The sequence below is a fragment of the Carassius gibelio genome, chromosome A8 (assembly GCF_023724105.1).
Source record: "Carassius gibelio isolate Cgi1373 ecotype wild population from Czech Republic chromosome A8, carGib1.2-hapl.c, whole genome shotgun sequence".
NCBI classification, from domain to species: domain Eukaryota; kingdom Metazoa; phylum Chordata; class Actinopteri; order Cypriniformes; family Cyprinidae; genus Carassius; species Carassius gibelio.
This window is the reverse complement of record NC_068378.1, coordinates 5,070,284-5,091,429: the sequence shown is the minus strand read 5'-3', so window position 1 is coordinate 5,091,429 and position 21,146 is coordinate 5,070,284. Positions and strand designations below refer to the sequence as shown.

Genomic DNA, 21,146 nt, shown 5'->3' with positions numbered 1-21,146 from the left:
TGTATTGTCTCCAAACTGCTGCAACAAATCTAGATACGCACCATTCTCTAGAATGGTCCTGGAGGGCCACTGTCCAGCAGAGTTTAGCTCCAACCCTAATCAAAGACAACTGAAGCAGCTAATCAATGTCTTCAAGATCACTAGAAAGCTACAGACAGATGAGTTTGATTAGGGTTAGAGCTAAACTCTTCAAGACTGAAGTTGGCCATCCCTGTTCTCGAATGTCATTATGATTACTTTCACTAATGTAATATAATAGTCAAGCCTATGTAGGTAATCATTATTTGAGATGGGGTTAAAAAATTGTTTCCAACAGAGTAGTCAAGAGAGACAGAGGTGAAAGACAAAAAAAAATAATAAAAGTTTAGGACACCACAGATCCAACGATAAAAATCCACTTGAAAATAATAAAGTAACTTACCTTTCATTGTTGTAATGAAGTGTGTATATTTTATTTCATCTTGCATGACAGCATACCAACCTCAGCAAGGACATTTTGGAGGATTAACGTATTTAAATCATTGATTAGTTTACAGTATAATATATATTGTAATTTACTTTAAAATATAAACCTATAGAAATACTATTCACTGGTGTAAAAAAAAACATGATTATATATATATATATATATATATATATATATATATATATATATATATATATATGTTTTTACACTTGGGGAACAATTCTTAGACATGTGATCTGTATTTGAATCTAATGATTTCAGCAGACAATTTGAGTCAGCAATAAAAGATCAGACTGACAAGGCACGTAGGGCTTATTATAGCATAATAAAATCATTGTTAATCATTCACTGAACACAGTTATAAATGATACACTTTTGTTTTCGCCCCCATTTTTCATGAGCTGAACTCAAAGATATAAGACTTTTTCTATGTACACAAAAGGCCTATTTCTTTTAAATATTGTTCACAAATCGGTTTAAATCTGTGTTAGTGAACACTTCTCCTTTGCCGAGATAATCCATCCACCTCACAGGTGTGGAATAAAAAAGATGCTGATTAGACAGCATGATTATCCAACCGGCCTAACAACCGCAGACCACATGTAACCACACCAGCCCAAGACCTCCACAGCATCTTTACCTCCAAGATCATCTGAGACCAGCCAGTGGGGAAATGCTCACATCTGATGGCATCTGGCACTTTGGAAAGGTGTTCTCTTTACAGATGAATCCCAGTTTTTTCACTGTACAGGGCAGATGGCAAACAAAAATGTATGTAGTTGTGTGGGTGAACGGTTTGTTGATGTCAACATTGTGGATCAAGTGGCCCATGGTGGCGGTGGGGTTATGGTATGGGCAGGCGTATGTTATGGACAATAAACACAGGTGCATTTTATTGAATGCATTTTGAATGCACAGATATAATGTGTGTGCCATTCATCCACACGATCACCTCATGTTGCAGCATGATAATGCACAGGCCCATGTTGCAAGGATCTGTACACAATTCCTGGAAGCTGAAAACATCCCAGTTCTTGCATGGCCAGCATGCTCACTGGGCATGTCACTCATTGAGCAGGTTTGGGATGCTCTGGATTGGCGTATACGACAGCGTGTTGCAGTTCCTGCAAATATCCAGCAACTTCGCACAGCCATTGAAGAGGAGTGGATCAACATCCCATAGGCCACAATTAACAATCTGATCAACTTAATGCGAATGAGATGTTGCACTTTGTGAGGCAAATGGTGGTCACTCCAGATACTGACTGGTTTTCGGACCTTCCCCCCGGACCCCCCAATACAGTAAAACTGCACTCCTGTGCAATAATCATGCTGTCTAATCAGCTAAGCCACAGGTGATATGCCACACCTGTGAGGTGAAGGGATTATTTTGGCAAAGGAGAAGTGCTTACTAACACAGATTTAGACAGATTTGTGAACAATATTTGAGAGAAATAGACCTTTTGTGTACATTTGAGTTCAGTTCATGAAAAATGGGGGCTAAAACAAAAGGGATATCAATTTCAAAGGTGATCAAATAATACATTAAAAAAAAAGTTGCTGATGAGGAATTGTGTAAATGAAAACAGTCTGTCTGTAGAAATCGGCGGACACAAGAGCATGAGAACAGGGAGCATGGAGTCGTGGAGGACAAGTTGCATTTCTTCACAGAGTGCACCAAATAAGATCATTAGAGACAATTATTTTTTATATGTCAAAATATTTCAATTTTCCTTTTAAATATATGTATGGGTTTATTATTTCATTTGTGTGTGTGTGTGTGTGTGTGTGATATGTTTGGCAAAATTGTGCTACTCTACACATTCATACAATGAAGCACAGTCATGCTCATTCAAACTGAACTGAACTGAATTGAGTTGAAAGAGAGAGAGAGATTCTCTGTTCAATGAAGAGATTTTAACAGTGCATTTTCATGAGTGCATTGACACAACACAATATTGTACCCTCAGAAGTAATTTCTAAAGCTTAATTAAATTATATTTGAACATATAATATATGATTGTTTGAAACTGAATAGGTCTGGTTGCATTCATAATTAAATGATTCATCATACCCACTGTGCTACTGCAATAGTGGTCACCCTCACCATTAATGTAGACTCAAATATGGGTTTCTCAAAAGTGACTCAAAGTGGCTTATGTTTCAGTGCTACTTATCATTGTAGATTAATGTGAAATATGTCATATATAAGTGGTCATATAAAACTAGGCTTAGGCCATTTCAATTTGATCTTAGTTAATATATATTCTGTCAGGTACCAATTCTTTTTACACATTCATTTTTAAGCCATCTCAACTATGATGTAAAACACAACTCTCTTCAGAAGCCAATGCCAAAAAAAATAAAATAAATAATAATAATGATAAAATAAATAAATAAAAACACTTGTACAACCATCCAGAGTATAGGAGGAGGAAGATTCTTATCGATGTATATATAGTTGAAGCTGCCTAGGTATCAAGCACCTTTTGATATTTCAACACCAATATCTGGCTGTATGAAATGTACAAACGTGCATGCTGGCAGCAAGTATACTGTATATATACTTCGGATGCAAAACCTCCATCTGAGAATGTCCTTTTTTCAAAAATTGTTCTTCTATGAATCGATCAACGATCAGTTGAAGAGCCCTTTAAAGCACCTTTATTTTTAATTGTGTATGTTCAGTAATTTCACTTTCAGGGCAAAGAACAGGCTATTAGTCAGTTATTGAATGCCTTTATTTTTATGTCCAATGCTATTTTCATAGGAGCTTGAAAAAATTAATAAATAAACTCAGATGGACTTTGTATCTGAAGACTTCATATAGTTTATATTTCATATGTATGTATGCATGTATATGTGTGTGCCTGTGTGTGTGTGTGTGTGTGTGTGTGTGTGTGTGTGTGTGTGTGTGTGTGTGTGTGTGTGTGTGTTTGTGTGTGTGTGTGTGTGTATGAACAAAATGAACAAGAACAAATTATTTAAAAGCTGATGTCTTGGGATATGTGTCAACTATTATATCAACTATAACAAATCAAATTGCACCAGCTTTCTAAAGGTCCTATTTTCCACATGACAAAAGATTATGTCACTTATATTGTAAAAATTGCATGTCCACTTGGCTATGGATGTTTTTAAATTGTGTCACTTTTCATATTATACTTCGTTATGGACAACCAGACAAATAAGACTGTAATCATGAGAATATGCATTAGATATACATTTTCAATCATCACAAAGCACTTAACACAAACTCATTTAAAACATTTCTGTGAAAATAAACATTTGAGCGTTTTTGACATACATGTCTGAATCAGAGAACCTTGTGCTTCAAAGATATGAATTCAAATAATATGACAAAATATATTTTCGTTTTACTTAAAAAAATACATATATTAAAAACATGCCACACAGCCAAAAACAACAAAAACGCATTTAAATAGTTCAAAGCGTTGTAAAGAAACACTATATAACTAACCTTTCCCCCACCAAGTTGACCTTTGAGATTTTTTTAAATAAAAAAAAAATATAATAATAAGGTAGAAAAAAAAAAAATTGAAATCTGCAAATAAGCTCTTTTGTCAAGTTTCAATCCCCCATCCACCTATATTGTTGATGTTTATGAGCAGAAGGCCTAGTGCTCATTTCTAACTTTAAGTGCTGAGCTTAGGACACTTATCTGCTGCTCAGCTTCCCTTGTCTTGAAGATCCACTGACCCTATAATCCAGCCCTGCATCAGCAACACATTAAAAAAAGAACGACAACAAAAAATAAATAAAAACAACAACAACAAAACAAAAACACTGATGATGTCCTTATACCATTTTGAATCCATCACATCTCAAAAATCCCAGTTCCAAGTTAAAAAAATAACATTCCACTTAGTCAAAACTTTAATACTAATAAGCATATCAGGACCTAGTTTAAAACACTCATAAAACTGTTACTTAGTTTGTGGATCCTATGGATGTCATAAAGCCTGACGATGCAGATTGTGAGCTTATAAAGTTATTTGTGCTTCCTTCGCTTTCCCCTTTGGGCAGGTGCTTCTGGTCCACCCAAGCAGATGCATCTCCCTGTCCCGTCCTAATACTTGAATTAGACAGATCCCCTGTCCGTGCACCCTGTCCCAACGGAACAAGCTCTGATGCACGCTTGGGATCCTGCCTGTGTTCAGGGCATCCCTTGATTTCTGAGCTTCCACCACTGCCGCTCCTGCAGTGGTTGCCACCCTTCGTCTTTCTCTGCAGATCCTGAGTGATCTCGCCTAGCGTGGCTCCTTTGCCGTGGTCAGAGCAGCGTCTCAGCACTTGAGGCTCGCGCTCAAAGTGTGTGAGTGGGAAATGCGGCAATAAGACAACGTGCTGCTCAAAGGTCTCTGGGACCAGAGAGATTGCAGATGCTCGCCGCGGGCTTCTCAGTGGACTAGCCAGTGGCGTCTCGTCAATGAAGTTAATCACTTCGTCGCGGCTAAAGCACTTGAAATCGTCCTCATGACGCTTGACTCGTGGAATCTGCTTGAGTGAATGCGTGTCCTCGGATCTCCTCCTTTTGCGGTGTGGGTGGCTCTCCTCGTGGTAGGATGCCGGGCTGCTCCGACGTCTCTCGTGGTGTGGTGAGTTGTATTGCGGGATGCCAATGATGTCCTGTGTGGAGCCCCAGCGATGCAGGTAAGACGGGATCTGACCGGTGGTCCACATGACGGTTTCGTCGTGGGAGTATCTTCTTGTAGGGGGCACCTGGAGTAACACACAAGTGAATGAACCGGGACATTTCTAAAAGCAAAAAAAATCTGTCTCAACTCTAAGCTCTCAAAGCTTCAATGGGATTCTGTGAACTATGATGGCAACACATGCCTGTTTTCACTTTAAAATACAAAAAATTCATAGATCTACCTTTTAACAGGGATAAAAATGTGGACAATTTAATATTATTTTGCTTAGTTTATAATCACTCATTCTACAAACAGATACTCACATTCCACATTGTTCTGAGAACTACACAGGAAAGACATAAAATTAGTTTCTAGTATATAAAATAACGTTAAGTGCACTACCCAAAGCATACAGCACAAGCCTAGCATGAAAGCAACTTTACTGGTTAATGCAGGAATGAGACAGCAGTTTACAAAAAAGCCCTATATATGCATTATGAGGACTGAGTGATAGGTGTACTATACTTTGGCCAGTAGAGGAAAGCAAAGCATCATTTATGCAATGGCATTCAGTTTTTCCTTTTATAGGCTTTTATAATGGTTGGTTAGTGATATTTCTTTAAAAACCAATACTGATGATCTTATCGATTTAAACAGATCAACTTATATACAAGCTTAAATATATATATATTTTATTATGCTACAGGACTAGCAAAAGTGAATACTTTATGCATCTTTTTTTATGTTTTGGCATTTTTAAACCTTGTTCCTCTGCTGACTTAAATGATATGTCTATTTTATAAAAGCGTGTTATTTTGCTTTAAATATACTGCCCCCAAAACATTTTTTTTTTATATATAAAATTTGTCTGAGTAACTTCAAAATTGATAGACAGTTTTAAATATTATTGTTTGGCAGCCTTTACTGTTCTACAACCCTGAATGGCTTGACATCAAAAAGAGTAGCAGCTTGTACTTCCCAATTATTATAACTTTCCAATATTTTACATAGCGATGATAATGCAAAACACTTGTGAAATTGAACAAAATAACTTTATTTCTACTGAAATACTACTCTAAAAGTACCAAAAAGTGAATAATAGTCTAATGCAGACACATCAGCTTTCAGTTCTCTATCAATATGCATCAGTGTTTTTTTTGCTGAACATCACTGGATCATTTCTAAAACACACAATGTTAATGGTAGTTTTATAAACTTTGGAGAGAACTTCAAACGTTGTTTCGTGCAACGTATATAGCAATAAAATCAGCAATGGGAAGCAGTCAAGCACTGCAGATTGCCTAACAGAGCTTTGGGAAGTGTTCGGCATGCACATTTATGGCATATTCTCCACATTTAACCTCCAAATCTAATTTTTTATTCCAGACAGGCATAAATTTAATATTTTTACACACAGAGAAAAATGGATGATATATAAAAGGTCAAAGAAAGTTACATGTGGAGGTTGCATATGAGCGCTTACGGGCAATATGTGAAGTAATCATTTGAATGTAAAAAGTTTAAAAGTTTGAAGTGAAGCATTGCACAGCTCTAAAACATACCAGCAGCCTTTTATACGAATTCTCAATTACATTGTAAGCCTTTATAGTATTATGGAGGTGGTTCAAATAATTGGAATTATTTTCTATATTATTTATTCAGTACTTTTTACATTCAAAAGAACAATCTAAATTTGGATTGCTATGAAAGTATAAATTCCTACCCAGATCAATCATCAGCTGTGCCTCTAAAACTACACATATACAACTAATAAAATTAATGTCAAAGTCATAGTATCAGTATCAAGTAATTTTTACAATTTACTGAGTATGTTTTTAATCCAGACTTCTCTTTGCAAATGATTAAAATTTGCAATGTCTTCAAGCTTTTAACTTTAAAATAAAAACTGAGAAGGCATCAGTGGCAGTTGCCCTGCAACGTTAGAAATACGACATAAAAATACCTTCACTGGGGTGAAGAAACAAAAAGATTTGTTAGATCATACCCCCCACAAAAAAAAAAATTGCAATTTCACATTTTAGACATTTAAAATATCTAATAGGTCACACAACAGGAATGTCAACTAATTCCGGTAATATTGTTGCCAATTATATAGTGACTAAGACGGAGGTGGAGGGCAACATGCACATTTTAGTTCAAAATAGAGAAAAGATCAATTTGAAAACAAAATCAATGGAAATATACCTGCAAATAGTGCATTTTATCTTCCTGAAGCTCCCTCAATGGATAACACCTTTCTAAGGTTGAGAATTCGTACTTGGCAATACGGTCTACCGTCATGATATCACCAGCAGAGCTATAGTCAAACGGTCTGTCAAATATTAAGTCCGGATGAATGCCTCCATCCTGGCTGTTTTCTGCAAACGCAGAAAGCATATGTATCAGGATTAAAAATCAGTGTGCTCAAAATACACAGACACACAGACAGACAGACAGACAGACGGATAGGTAAAAAAACAAAAAAAAAACATTCGGTGTCCGCATTAGAATTTGACGTTGTAAAATATTGGTTCATGTGAAATCATTAGGATCCACTGAAGTGTCTTGTACTAAACATTACGACTGACTGACTCTCCCTGTTTATTAATAAATAAGTGCTATAGATTGCAGCTAGAGCAAACTGTCATTTAAACATATTCCCTAAAATATTTTTGGGGCAAACGATCATTGTAGGGGTACAAACAAGTTTTTAAAACTTTAAAAACAGCTGTAGGGCAATGTGAAATGTTGATCTTTAGGCAAAATGGGGGCACAGAGCGGGATGACAGATGAGATTAGCTATTAGCACAGGCAGCTTAGCATGCATTTAAGTGAGACACAAGTACAAAAAGCAATCCTTATACATACAACTGAGTTGTGTTACACAAGGCAAACTGTCTGGAAAGAAGCAGAGCACTGGCAAAATTAAGATCAAAGAATCCATTTCTTGCACATGTTCCTTATGATTGCAAACTTAGAAATGAGAAAGGGCCGAATAGCAGGAAGGGCAATGAAATACAGCTAACAGCAAAGTCACACACTTAACACCTACATTCATCAGTATGTACTGACAGCCTCAGTTCATTAGTTGTTTTTAATAAGGCATATTAATCATATAATTATCACGTGACAACTAGTTATTTTTATCCAGATAACCCCTTGTTTTTATATTTACATTTGTTTTTATGTTTTAATATTAACCATAAAAATTACAACGTAATTATATATTGCAACCAAAATTCCATTGTTTCTGCCAAATAACTATTGTCATTGCTGTAAAATCACAGTAATTTAATATGAAATCTCCTTGAAATGGTGTAAGAAGCTTTTTTTCAGTAATTGTAATGAATCAATTTATTTGTTGATGACAGTGGTGGCTAATACAGAGTTTTATTAGTCCGATGCCTGTAACAACTATGGTATTTTGGCAATTGGCCCTGCAAATCTGTAGGGGCCCTTTGGTCACATGTCAAATGAGTAGCGACAACATGCAACTCTGTGACACTTTACTAGAGAAGCAACTTTGCAGCACAACTTCTACAGTGGAGCTCACTCCAAAAGCATCCTAACAGGTATTCCAGTTATATATTTCTTGAGTGTATGTCAACAAATATATTAATGAGATACTTTTTATGAAAATAATATCTATCCATCTCAAAATGTAAGTCATGTGGTAAATCCAATGACTGTAGTCATCACTGGTTGAACACAGCTTTGCTTTCTCCTTGGAACAAGCTAAAGGAAGTTCAGTGGTACTTACCTTCATCCACTTCATCATTGGACATGATGGCCACACATTTCTCCCAGACCATCTTGACGTCTGCTCTGTAGCGGTCGCAAGCCCACAGGAACATGGGGAGCAGGATTGATTGTGCTATGGAGCACCAGAGGACACACAGGACCATCCAGCTATAGGAGCGGTCAAATTTCAGGCTGGCAAAGCTCACCACCTACAATGGAGCACTGCAGTTATTTACATGTGAAAAAGCTAATTCAAATGACAACAGTTCAAATGATAACTATAAATATAATTATATCCTGTTTTATCCACCTACAAAAAATACACAATTAGGCTTATTACTGTACTTAATTATTATAAACTGTACAAAACCTAACCTATTTCATAACTTTCAAATATTACAGAAAAACTGTGACCGCATAATGTATTATCAACTCCAAATCTTGTCACCAGTTAAGGTCTAGCAGCAAGGTGTAAAGTAACAAACTAGTGATTCTACACATGCACCGTACATGCTAATATTCAGAGATTCTATATTTAACCCTCTGGAGTCAAGTGTGCTTTTCTAAGTCTAATCTCACTGTAATCAGCAAAACCTGGGCTATAATAATATGTGAGAAGCATGTATGTACATGATTGTATTTGTTGGCGGGGGAGAATCGAATATTTGAAAATTATATTTTTTATTCAAATGCGGGTGAGGGTGAAATGTCTGGATTGCATGCATGAAAATTACTACAGAACAGTAAAATAGTAAAAATAAATAAATAACTAGATGGATGGATGCAAAAGCATTGCAAACCCACTCCAACAAACTCCACACATAAAGGCTTAAGCTGTATGATTGCTGCAGAACATGCACAAGGTGGTGGTGTTTCTTTTGGGAGGCATTCGCCTGTTTCTTGTTTCATGTGTGGGATGAGATGCCTGAGAACCGACCTGCTTGTGTTCTGTCTTGTGACTTATCTATAGTGCTAGAAGGTTTGAACCACATGAGTCAGCTTCAGATTAAATCAGACTCTTAAGGCAGTCTTGTAGTTGGCATTTATATCCCTTAAGAGGATTGGTGATTTACAGACTATATCAGTTACATAAATTTTATTTCCTGTCTGGTGAAAGTTTTGGTTTACCTAAGGTTGCATATCTTTGGAGGACATTTGTGTGGGGGCAGGCTGTTCCTTTCCAACACTTTTATCAGATTTTACATTCTGACACCGATTTGAGCTATGAATTGCAACATTCAATGTAACATCATACAGTATGTATGTAACCCTGGGTCCCTGAGAAGGCTTTAGACAATAGTGTTGTCAAGAGTATCGGTATAAAAGTCATATGCAAGTAGGCATCAACTATCATGAAACGTGAAAAACGGGCATCGCGTAGTTTTCATATGGATTACTTCATCACAGAATATTTGTTTTTCGGCGGCACTTGTTTAGTTTAAATGTTAAAAACATAATTTGGTACCAAGTCAATACTCCCATTTTTAAAGCACAATGATGCAGCCTTTCCACAGTACTGGTAGTAGTACTTAACAGGCCACTACTGTCAAATGCTCCTGTGTTTCTGTGAGTGTGTATTGCTAGAGTTTGTTTAGCTTGAGTTCTGCACTCTCGCAAACAGTTTTGCTCTAACCAGCAAAGTATAAACACAATGTAGGCTAAATAAGAGATTTATTGTGAAGTATAGACAGATTTTTTGATTATAGCAGGAGATTTCACTCAGTCAGTGAGCTTGTGCTGCAAATGAATGGCACTGAGCGTCTTTGCTCACTTTCTTTGTATAAACCATTCATAATTTGAATAAAGGTTTTCATGTACACACTGCAGGAGTGACGACTATTTTAAAATGCGGGACTGAATCTGAAATTTTTATGTTTGACATTGTGATAACCATAGCAACAGACAAAATCCATATGATGTGTCAGAATAGATACATTATTGAACAATATTTGAGGGCCACGTTAATGTTTTTAATGTACTGACTTATATTAAACTTTGAAATTAGTACAGAGAAACATGTAAGGAACACATCCCAACAAACCATCAAAAAGTAAGCCACACTTCTACTGTTGTTTATATGAGTTCGCAACATATTTACTTTAAAAAAAATACTCTGATACCCCGATTAATTAGCACAACTTAAAATTAAACATTAGAATAAGTAATACTATCTTGTTTCAGCTTTAAAAGTATGTGTTTGGTGCTTGACTTAAAACTATACGTTTAGTTAACTTTAGATTACATATGTTGGATATTTAAGTAATCACAACAAATTTCTTTTAACTAGCATTTTTCACAGTGTTGCTGGGATTTTTGGATGTTGGATCATCAAAAGCACGCTCTTCAACGATAGTACTCAAAAAGCCAATATCATTCATAGGTCAATCAAGGCAACTCCCAACTCATATTCCTATGCAAATATAAACACCACTGAGACTCCACTGAAGACTGCATCTCATGTTCTCTTAAATAAAGACAAAAACACTCACCAATATGGGGAATCCAGTTAGAAAGTCGTATATGAAGACTATTCCACTGATCAGATAGGTGATCTGCAGCGACGTCTTTACAGGCTCTGAGCCGTCGATGGATGAACGCCTCTTGCCCTGGGCATCCTCCACTACAATTGTGGGCACGTTAAATTTGTTCTTGTCCGCGTTTTGACCCATCTGGATGGAAAAGGTCTGGAAGAGGGCAATTCCAATACAGATGACGCCCATCACTACATTCCCACTGATCAGCAACAGGAAGCAGACACCAAATCCCAAGCCAATCTCGGTCACAATGAAGCGACAGTTGTCGTGGGTGTAAAAGCGCTCAGTGGTATCATGCCAGCCAACAGCGGGCAAGGTGGACAGAATGAATGACACCATCCAGATGCCCATGACCGTATGGACAGCCTGCTTTTTGGTGTTACTCAACCTGGCAGAAGACAAAAGACATTAAAGATTATAATGTTAATAATGCTAGAATGAACATACTTTGAGATTACTATATATATATATATATATATATATATATATATATATATATATATATATATATATATATATAAATAATTTGATTGACAGATAAACCATGAGCTCTATCAGTTATTAATGTTCTGGTTATTTTGTTTCAGTGTACAGTTTGTTATTATTGTACAAAGTATACAGTCAATGTTAACTTCATAATTCAGCTGAACTGTTTCTGATTATGATCGATTACTGATTCTTGTAATCGATTCCCATCAATTCCAGAATAAGGAATTGAAATTGGAATCGATTCCAAAAATTGTGGAATTGAACAGCCCTAATGGCTGCCCATTGTTCCAGGTGTGTGATCACTGCTGTGTGTGTGCACTTTGGATTGGTTAAATGCAGAGCATGAATTCTGAGTATGGGTCACCATAATTGGCTGTATGTCACACCTCTTATCACTGAAAAATAATTTAACAGTGTGATTAAGAGTATGTCACATTAGTGTTAATTTTGTCAGCTATTTTGAGTTTTAGTCTTAATCTTAGTCTTTTGGTCAAAGAAAATCTAAATTATTATACTCTAGTTTTAGCCAAAGAAATCATGAAGTATTTTAGTCAAATTTTAGTCAATGAAAACTTGACATTTTAGCAAAAAGATTATTATTTGTTAACCATATGGCAGTATTAATTTTGGCAACCATTTTTAACTTAGTCTTAGTCTTACTCAAAAGTACATTTTAGTTATCATATTTAGTCAACCTTGTCCTGTTTTTGTTTAGTCAAGTTTAAGCCAATAAAATGTACTGTAAGAGCATTTTAGTCAGGTTTTAGTAAAATTTTCATTATGCTGTATAATGGTTAAACTGATAGAAATTATTTTTACTCAAAATTATAATCGTAATGAGAAAAGAAAAGGTAAGTGCTAGTATTAGTTGGTCAAGTGCTGGCGAAAAAGATTTGTCTTTAGATGTTTTTTGAAAATGTATAAAGACTCAGCTGTTCAAGTATATAATGTGGACTCATACATGGTGTATTTTACAATATTTTTACTATTGCACTAATTTATCATAATGCAATAATGAAACAACATATATGGGGCAAAAATGCATTTTATGTTTAGAAACATTGAGTCTCCCCCTCGCTTGATCACAGTGCTTTAGCCCAAAGGCCTCTTTTACATCACCTACACTCACACAAGTCCAGTAAGTGAGAACAAAATCAATAGTTGCGAAACTCCAGTAAGGTTGTCTAAGCTATTTTATACACTTTCGGATGAAGAGATTATTTTATTTTTATTACAGATCTATTTTTTGATGAGTCGTTATGTTAGCAATAATAAGATTACCTGTTTGACTGAAAGGGTTGCCAGGTTTTCACAACAAAACCCGCCCTATTACTACTCAAAACTAACCCAAAAGTAGCCCAAACTAACCGTGTTTCGAGGGAGTCCCCTGGTATAAATCGGATTCCGGAGGCTAAAATACACATTATTGGGGTTGCTTCAATACCAGGACATGAATAACAACCAACTGAAACAGTGGTAAAGTAGCCCAATTCCACAGGAAAACCACAGACTTGCTAACACTGTCACAGACAGTAATGTCTACAATGGACACGAGTGCTCTCGCAGTGTGACCACAATTTGAAGTTGTCTTATTTGGCACGGTCTCCCTGCTGCATTAGTAAGACTTTCTTCTGTATTATTTTTGTCCCCTTCAAAAATTGCTCTTGAGAAATTTTATGTTAATATTTTATTTTATTATCAATGATTAAATGTCCTTTAGACCTGAACTAAGTAAGCCATAAGCTCTAAAATAAACTATGCTGGCAATAGTACATTCCCAGCCTATGTGCTGTAGTTATTGGTGATTCTATTATATGGAATGTGAAAATAGAGCCAGGAGCCAGAGCGGCTGACATCTTGGCAAATTTAAAAGTGCTGGCTAATGCTAAATGTAAATTCAGTAAGATTGTTATTCACGCTTGTGCTAATGATATTTGACTTCGAAAGTCAGAGATCACTAAAAATATAATTAAAGAGATGTGTGAACTTGCAAGTACCATTTCAGACACTGTAATATGCTCTGGTTTCCTCCCTGCTTACAGTGATGATGAAATACATAGCAGATTGCAATCAATGGCTGGTTGTCTTAGTGGTGCCCGCAGAATATTTTAGGTTTCATAGACAATTGGATGAGTTTTTAGGGGCAGACCTGACCTGTTGAAAAGAGACAGTTTTCATCCCTCCTGGGATAATGCCGCTCTTCTCTCTAGAAATATGGCCCATAATCTTAGAGTTTGCACTTGACTAACTGGGGCCCAGGTCAGGAAGCAGACAGACTGGCTAAACCAACCATCTGCTAGGCGCCTCACGCCACAGAAATAATTTATTTCTCAGCACATAAAGACTCTTTCACCTAGATAGCACACTATAGAGACTGTATCTGTTCCCTGAACTAGAAAATGCAAAAAAACAAAAAAAAAACTTCTAAATCAATTTAAGAATAACAATTTAATTGAGGTTCAACAAATAAAAAACAGATGATATAGCTTGGCTTATTGAATATCAGGTCTCTTTCTACGAAAGCACCTTTTAGTAAATGATATGATCACTGACCATAACCTAGATGTGCTCTGTTTGACAGAAACCTGGCTAAAACCTGATGATTACATTATTTTAAATGAGTCTACCCCCCAGGATTACTTTTATAAACATGAGCTGCGTCCAAAAGGTAAAGGGGGAGGTGTTGCTACAATTTATAAAAATATTTTCAGTATTTCTCAAGAGTACAGGCTTCAGGTATAACTTGTTTTAAGTAATTGTGCTTCATATAACATTATCCAGAGAAACAAGTGTTAACAATAAATCCCTGTAATGCTTGTACTTGCTACTGTAAACAGGACACCATACAGACTTTATTAAAGAATTTGCTGATTTTATATGCAAATTAGTGCTGGCTGCAGATAAAGTTTTAATTCTTGATGATATTAATATCCATGTTGATAATGAAAAAAATGCATTGGGATCATCATTCATAAACATTTTGAACTCTATCGTGGTTGGACAATACGTGTCAGGTCCTACTCATTGTCGAAATCATTCTCTAGATCTAATACTGTCACATGGGATTGATGTTGATGGTGCTGAAATTATGAAGCCCAGTGGTGATATCACAGATCATTAGCTAGTCTCGTTTAAACTTCATATAGCTAAAACTGTAAATTCTACTTCTTGTTACAAGTATGGTAGAATAATCACTTGTTCAACAAAAGACTGCTTTGTAACTAATATTCCTGATTTATCTTAATTCCTTTGCCCATCCAAAGAACAACTAGATGATGTAAAAGAATCTATGGACTCTCTCTTTTTTAGCATTTTAGATACAGTTTCTCCTTTACGCTTAAGGAAGAAGAAAGAGAGCAGCCAATTCAGGCAATTCTCTGAAATTTATGGTAGAGAAGTGAACATTCAATTCATGGGCAACAGCTCTAGTGGATGGACATTCCTGCAGTCAGCATGCCAATTGCACGCTCCTTCAAAACTTGCCACATCTGTGGCATTGTGCTGTGAGATAAAACTACATATTTTAGAGTAGCCTTTTATTGTGGCCAGCCTAAGGCTCACGTGTGCATAATCATGCTGTCTAATCGGCATGTTGATATGCCACACCTGGAGGTGGATGGATTATCTCTACTAACACTTATCTCACTAACACAGATCAACAAAATTTGAGAGAAATAGGCCTTTTGTGTACAAAGAAAAAGTCTTAGAACTTGGAGTTCACCTCATGAAAAATGGGGGCAAAAACAAAAGTATTGCATTTATAATTTTGTTCAGTGTAATAATCTAGAACACAGTCTAAGACTTGGTGGCTGCTCTGTCAATTCTTCGTCATCAATTAGGAACCTAGGTGTGTTATTTGATAGCACTCTTTACTTTGAAAGTCACATTTCTAGCATTTGTAAAACGGCATTTGTCCATCTCAAAAATATATCTAAAGTACGACCTATGCTCTCAATGTCAATTCAGAAATTGTATTCATCCGTTCATGACCTCAAGGTTAGATTATTATAATGGTATATTGGGTGGATGTTCTGCAAACTTAATAAACAAACTCCAGCTAGTCCAAAATTCAGCAGCTTGAGTTATTACTAGAACCAGGAATTATGACCATGTTAGCCCGGTTCTGTCAACACTGCACTGCCTCCCTATTAAACATCTTACAGATTTTAAAATCTTGCTTATTACTTATAAAGCCCTGAATGGTTTAGCACCTCAGTATTTGAACAAGCTCTAATTGCGCCATAGTCCTCCATGACCACTACATTCTCAAAACTCAGGCAATTTGATAAACCCTAGAATTTCAAAATCAACTGCGGGCGGCAGATCTTTTTCCTACTTAGCTCCCAAACTCTGGAGTAACCTACCTAACATTGTTTGGGAGGCAGACGCACTCTGTCAGTTTAAATCAAGATTAAAGACCCATCACTTTAACCTGGCTTACATATAACACACTAACAATTTTCTTATATTCAAATCTGATTTTTAGGCTGCATTAATTAGGAAATCCTGAACCGGGAAAACTTTCCATAACACACAATGTACTTGCTACATCGTTACAAAAATGGCATCTACGCTAATATTAGTCTGTTTCTCTCTTATTCCAAGGTCACTGTAGCCACCAGACCCAGTCTGTATCCAGATTAGAGGGGTCACTGGAGTCACCCGGATCCAGTACGTATCCAGACCAGATGGTGGATCAGCACCTAGAAAGGACCTCTAGAGCCAATGTCAGCGAAGACCAGGAAAACTAGAAGAGCCCCAGAGACAGATCCACAGTTAAGATCTTGTCTCCTAGATGGCCATTGGGACAAGACCACAGGAAACAGATGATTCTTCTGCACTGCACTGACTTTGCTGCAGCCAGGAATTGAACTACTGGTTTCGTCTGGCCAGAGGAGAACTTGCACCCCAACTGAGCCTGGTTTCTCCCAAGGTCTTTTTCTCCATGCTGTCACAAATGGAGTTTTGGTTCCTTGCCGCTGTTGCCTTTGGCTTACTTAGTTGGGGACACTTCATTTCCAGCTATTTCGTTGACTTGATTGCACAGATGATGACATCACTGAATTCAATGTTGAACTGCCTTTTTGCATGGTTGACACTATTTTCCTATTAAATGCTGTTCAGTTGCTGTTACAATCTGTATTGTTAAAAGCACTATATAAATAAAGGTTAAAAAAAGTTGTGGGTTTTGTCTACTAAATGCATAAATGTAAATCTAAATTAAGACTTTTAAATTAAGACAGACACTTTCTGTGTCTGTTTGCCTCTTTAAGAAGAATCGCTTTATGTATTCCCCAACTGTAAGTCGCTTTGGTTAAAAGCATCTGCAAAATGACTAAAGTAAAGGTAGAATTCTCAAAAGCAAAAGCAAGAGCTAATAATATCCCACTATAAATTAATATGTCCCTTATTAATGTCCTTGTATCAATGTAAAGAGCCTTTTGCTTACCTATAGTTGACAGGCCAGCGGACCATCCACATGCGGTGGTAGGACAGGGAGGTGACGGAGAAGCAGGTGACCAGGGTAAGGGTGTAGAAGGTGGAGACAAACACCTTGCAAAGTCCTTCGTTCCATTCATAGTTTGAGTGCTGTCGCCGCAACTGAATGACGCAATACATGGTGATAGGGATACCCATGTTGAGAATGTGTGTCCCAGCCAGTGTGCAGATGAGGAATTCCAGAGGCTTCCACTTCTTCTGCTTGGCGCTCACACTCAGGATTCCCCAGGCATTGGCCAGGATGGACACCCCTGAGCAGACCAGCCAGGCCAGTGCATTAGTGCTATTGACCTCATCGTTCATGATGGAGAAGCCTGTGAGAGCTGATGGGGGGTGGAATGGCAAAAGGTGTAGGAGCAGCCGTGGAACGAGACAGATGCCAGGCCCAAACAGACATTCCTACAGGGACGGGCAGTCCTTCCACTGGATGTGCTGAAAGGACGGGGAGGGGGGCATAGCAAATTGAGGGGGCACTGGGGTCAGGTAGAAGAGTAGCACACGCGCTGACAGTCAGTCCACTGCCGTAATAATCCTGCAAAAAAAAAAAGAGAAGAACAGAAAAGAAAAGAAAAGACAGATTTTATAAACATGTGAAGAGAATGAACAAGAATATAGAGACAAAGAAAAGACAGACGGAAGACTTAGTGGCATAGCTAATTATATTAAATGCAAATAGATTCAGAATTCCTAGACCTACTGACCACTGAATTTCCATGATTTTACCAGTCATTTATGGTTTTTAGAAATCCTTTATATAGATACTGCTGGGCCGGATTACAATTTGTATTTCAGTAACCAGTTTTGGGAAGGTTATTTTGGAAATGCAATAGGTTATAGATTACAAGTTACCTATTAAAAGTGTAGTGCAACTATTTCAGTTACTTTATTAATGTAACTGATTACATTTTATTAGACTTTGATTATTTTTTCAACTTTCAACTGTTTTCAACTGTCATTTTCAAACATTTAAAGAAAAGTTCAGAAGTGTTGTAAAATGCAAAAAAAAAAAAAAAAAAAAGATAAAGATTGATTTGTTCATTCTCTTTAAATTTTAAATTGGAAAATATTTCCAAACTTTACACTGAGCAACTTAAATGTATTTTGTAAATATAAACAAATTTTGATTTTGATGGCTGCAACAAACTACTAAAAAGTTGCGAGAGAGGCTAAATAAAAGTAAAAAGGTTATAGAATATCCAACTTAAAATGTTTTCAAACAGTTCACTGTAAGCAGGTGAATTTGTAATATGTGAGGGTATCATGTTGGGGTATAAAATTATATAGTATTCTGAATCTGAAAAAGGGAGCATCTCAGTATTTGCAAGCAAAGCTGGATCATGGCTCATCACTTTATGCCAAATTCCATGATAGAACTGTCAAATAAATCAAAAATTGCATGTATTAATGCAAAATCACAACGAATCTAGGTATTTCACCAACTACCATACATAATATTGTGAACATTTTCAGAGAATGCAGAGAATCTCAGTTACCCTGTGTAGGGTGAGGCAGGAAACCTCAGTTAAATGTATCTGAGCCATCATGCTGCAGTGTTAAATATAGCAGCATGGGCTCAGGAGTGCTTCTGAAAACTGCTGTCACTTAACACAGTCTGTTGCTGCATCAATAAATGCAACCCGAATCTCTGTTACTTTGCGAGAAAGCGCTACATCATTTCTATGCAGTGATTCCGCAGGGTACTCTGGCCAGTGCTCATCTCAGATAATCAAAAAGACATGGAAATGTTTGCTGTGCTTGGATGAGTCCACATTTAAACGGGTTTCTGAGAAAAATGGATGTCGAGTTCTCAATCTCAAAGATGAAAGGAACCATCCAGACTTTTATCAGCGACAAATGAAAAAGCAAACATCTGTCATAGTTTCGAGACGCAGCAGAACAAATGGCATGGGTGACTGGCATATGTGCAAAAACATGGAGGCATATATTGGAATTGTACAGAGACATAAAATGCCATCAAGATGCCAGGTCTCATTCTGCATGTGATACAACAGCGTGCTTTCGTAGACACAGAGTGAATGTGCTAGATCAGTCCAGATCTGTCTCGCATTGAAAATGTATGACCAGTCATGAAAAGGAGAATCAGACAATGACGATCAGACTTCCGAGCATCTGAAGACTTGTATCAAGAGAGACTGGATGAAAATTTTGTTTGAAAAACTTTAACAATTAGTATTTTCAGTTGCCAACAATTAAACACTGCAATTAAAATGAAAGTTGATGTGACACTGTGGTAAACATGCCTCTGTCCCAACTTTTTGAAGTGTGTTTCAGCCATCAAAGTTTAATGTGGATATCAAAATCCATCAAAATCCAAATTTGTTAATATTTGCAAATTAAAATTAAGATGGCCAGTGAAACATCAGAAACTTTTTTTTTTACTTTAGTGAATAAAATAAAGGTTAAAGAGAATGAACAAATGTATGAATTTAGCAGATACCTTTATGTAAAGCGACTTAGAGTGCATTCATTCATGTTTAAAGCGCTACATAATTAAATGTGACTTGACTCGATTTGACTTTAATCTAGATTTAAACAGCAAGAGTGTTTCTGCCTCCTGAACAATATTAGGTAGGTTACTCCAGAGTTTAGGCGTTAAATAGGAAAAGGATCTACAGCCCGCAGTTGATTTTGATATTTTAGGTATTATCAAATTGCCAGAGTTTTAAGAATGCAGCAGAGGTGGAGGACTATAATGTAATTAAATGATGTAATTATGTTACATGTAACTAGTTACTCCCCAACACTGGCTCTCAATACTGGTCCTGGCACCTCACTGCTCTACACATTTCGTATGTTTCTCAAATCATCAGCACTTTATGACAGAGGTCCATCAACTGAATTTAGAGTGTCAGATTAGAGAGATATCCACATCCACATTTAAGCCTTCATGTAAACACCTTAATCGATCTGATTAAGCACGATTGGAATGAAGTTTCGATCAGATTGAAGGGGGTGGTTTATTCCTTTTCTAATATGATTGAGAGTGCATGTAAACACTTGGTTGGATTGAACCCGGAAACTGAAAGTACTGCACATGTGCAATAACGGAGAAATAGCACAATGACGTATGGACGTGCAGAACAAGTGGCTCTTCCTTTTGAATCAATCCGTAACTCAAGTTCAAAATCTTTACTTGTCCTCAATGGGGCAATTTGTTATGCAACAGATAGTATAGTACAAATCACACACAAAGACACACAAAATCAATAAATAGTAAGTCAATAAGTTATAGAATTGAGAATGGCTGCAGGATCAAAAGAGTGTTTTTTATGTGTGAATTTAAAGCGTAATCCTGATGGCAACATCTGAAATTCAGCCTTTAAGGGATGAAATCTAGCAGGATAGATTAAACCCTTCTTAACATCTGCTTCTGATAAAAAAAATACAAAAATAAAAATAAAAATAAAAATCCTCCAGACCTCTCTGCATAGAACCTGTGATACAGTGCTCACATTAATTAACCTTGAAAGGGAGTTTTTTGGTTTTACAGTGATAGACCCATACCAGCAGATTAAGGAGAAGGTAACAACCGACTCAAAGGACCTATAGAAAAGGGTTAACAGGGTATTATCCACATTAAACTTTGCCAGCTTCAACAGGCAATACTGTCGCTGCTGGCCTTTCTTGCAAAGCAAACTGGTATTTGATTCAAAACACAACTTATCATCAATAATGGATCCTAGATACTTATACTCTGTAACAACCTCTATTTCTTGACCAATTATACTAGTTTTTTCA

At 36.7% G+C, this 21,146-nt stretch overlaps 2 protein-coding genes across 4 annotated transcripts in view; one reads left to right on the top strand and one right to left on the bottom strand.

Moving 5' to 3' along the window:
- Positions 1-21,146, top strand: part of LOC128018190 (glutamine--fructose-6-phosphate aminotransferase [isomerizing] 1) — a 368,579-nt gene that overhangs the window by 138,965 nt on the left and 208,468 nt on the right. The gene's annotated exons all lie outside the window — the stretch shown is intronic.
- Positions 3,190-21,146, bottom strand: part of LOC128018194 (probable G-protein coupled receptor 153) — a 32,284-nt gene continuing 14,327 nt past the window's right edge. For 2 of the 3 annotated variants that reach the window (XM_052603553.1, XM_052603554.1), the window contains exons 2-6: positions 17,338-17,919; positions 11,355-11,787; positions 8,885-9,074; positions 7,330-7,502; positions 3,190-5,209 (exon numbers count right to left, since the gene is read on the bottom strand). In XM_052603553.1, the coding sequence (XP_052459513.1) occupies positions 4,418-5,209; positions 7,330-7,502; positions 8,885-9,074; positions 11,355-11,787; positions 17,338-17,690 (1,941 nt within the window). In that variant the 5' untranslated portion in view covers positions 17,691-17,919 and the 3' untranslated portion in view covers positions 3,190-4,417. Of the gene's footprint in view, positions 5,210-5,447; positions 5,468-7,329; positions 7,503-8,884; positions 9,075-11,354; positions 11,788-17,337; positions 17,920-21,146 lie in introns of all 3 variants that reach the window. The other variant, XM_052603555.1, reaches the window with a different exon arrangement.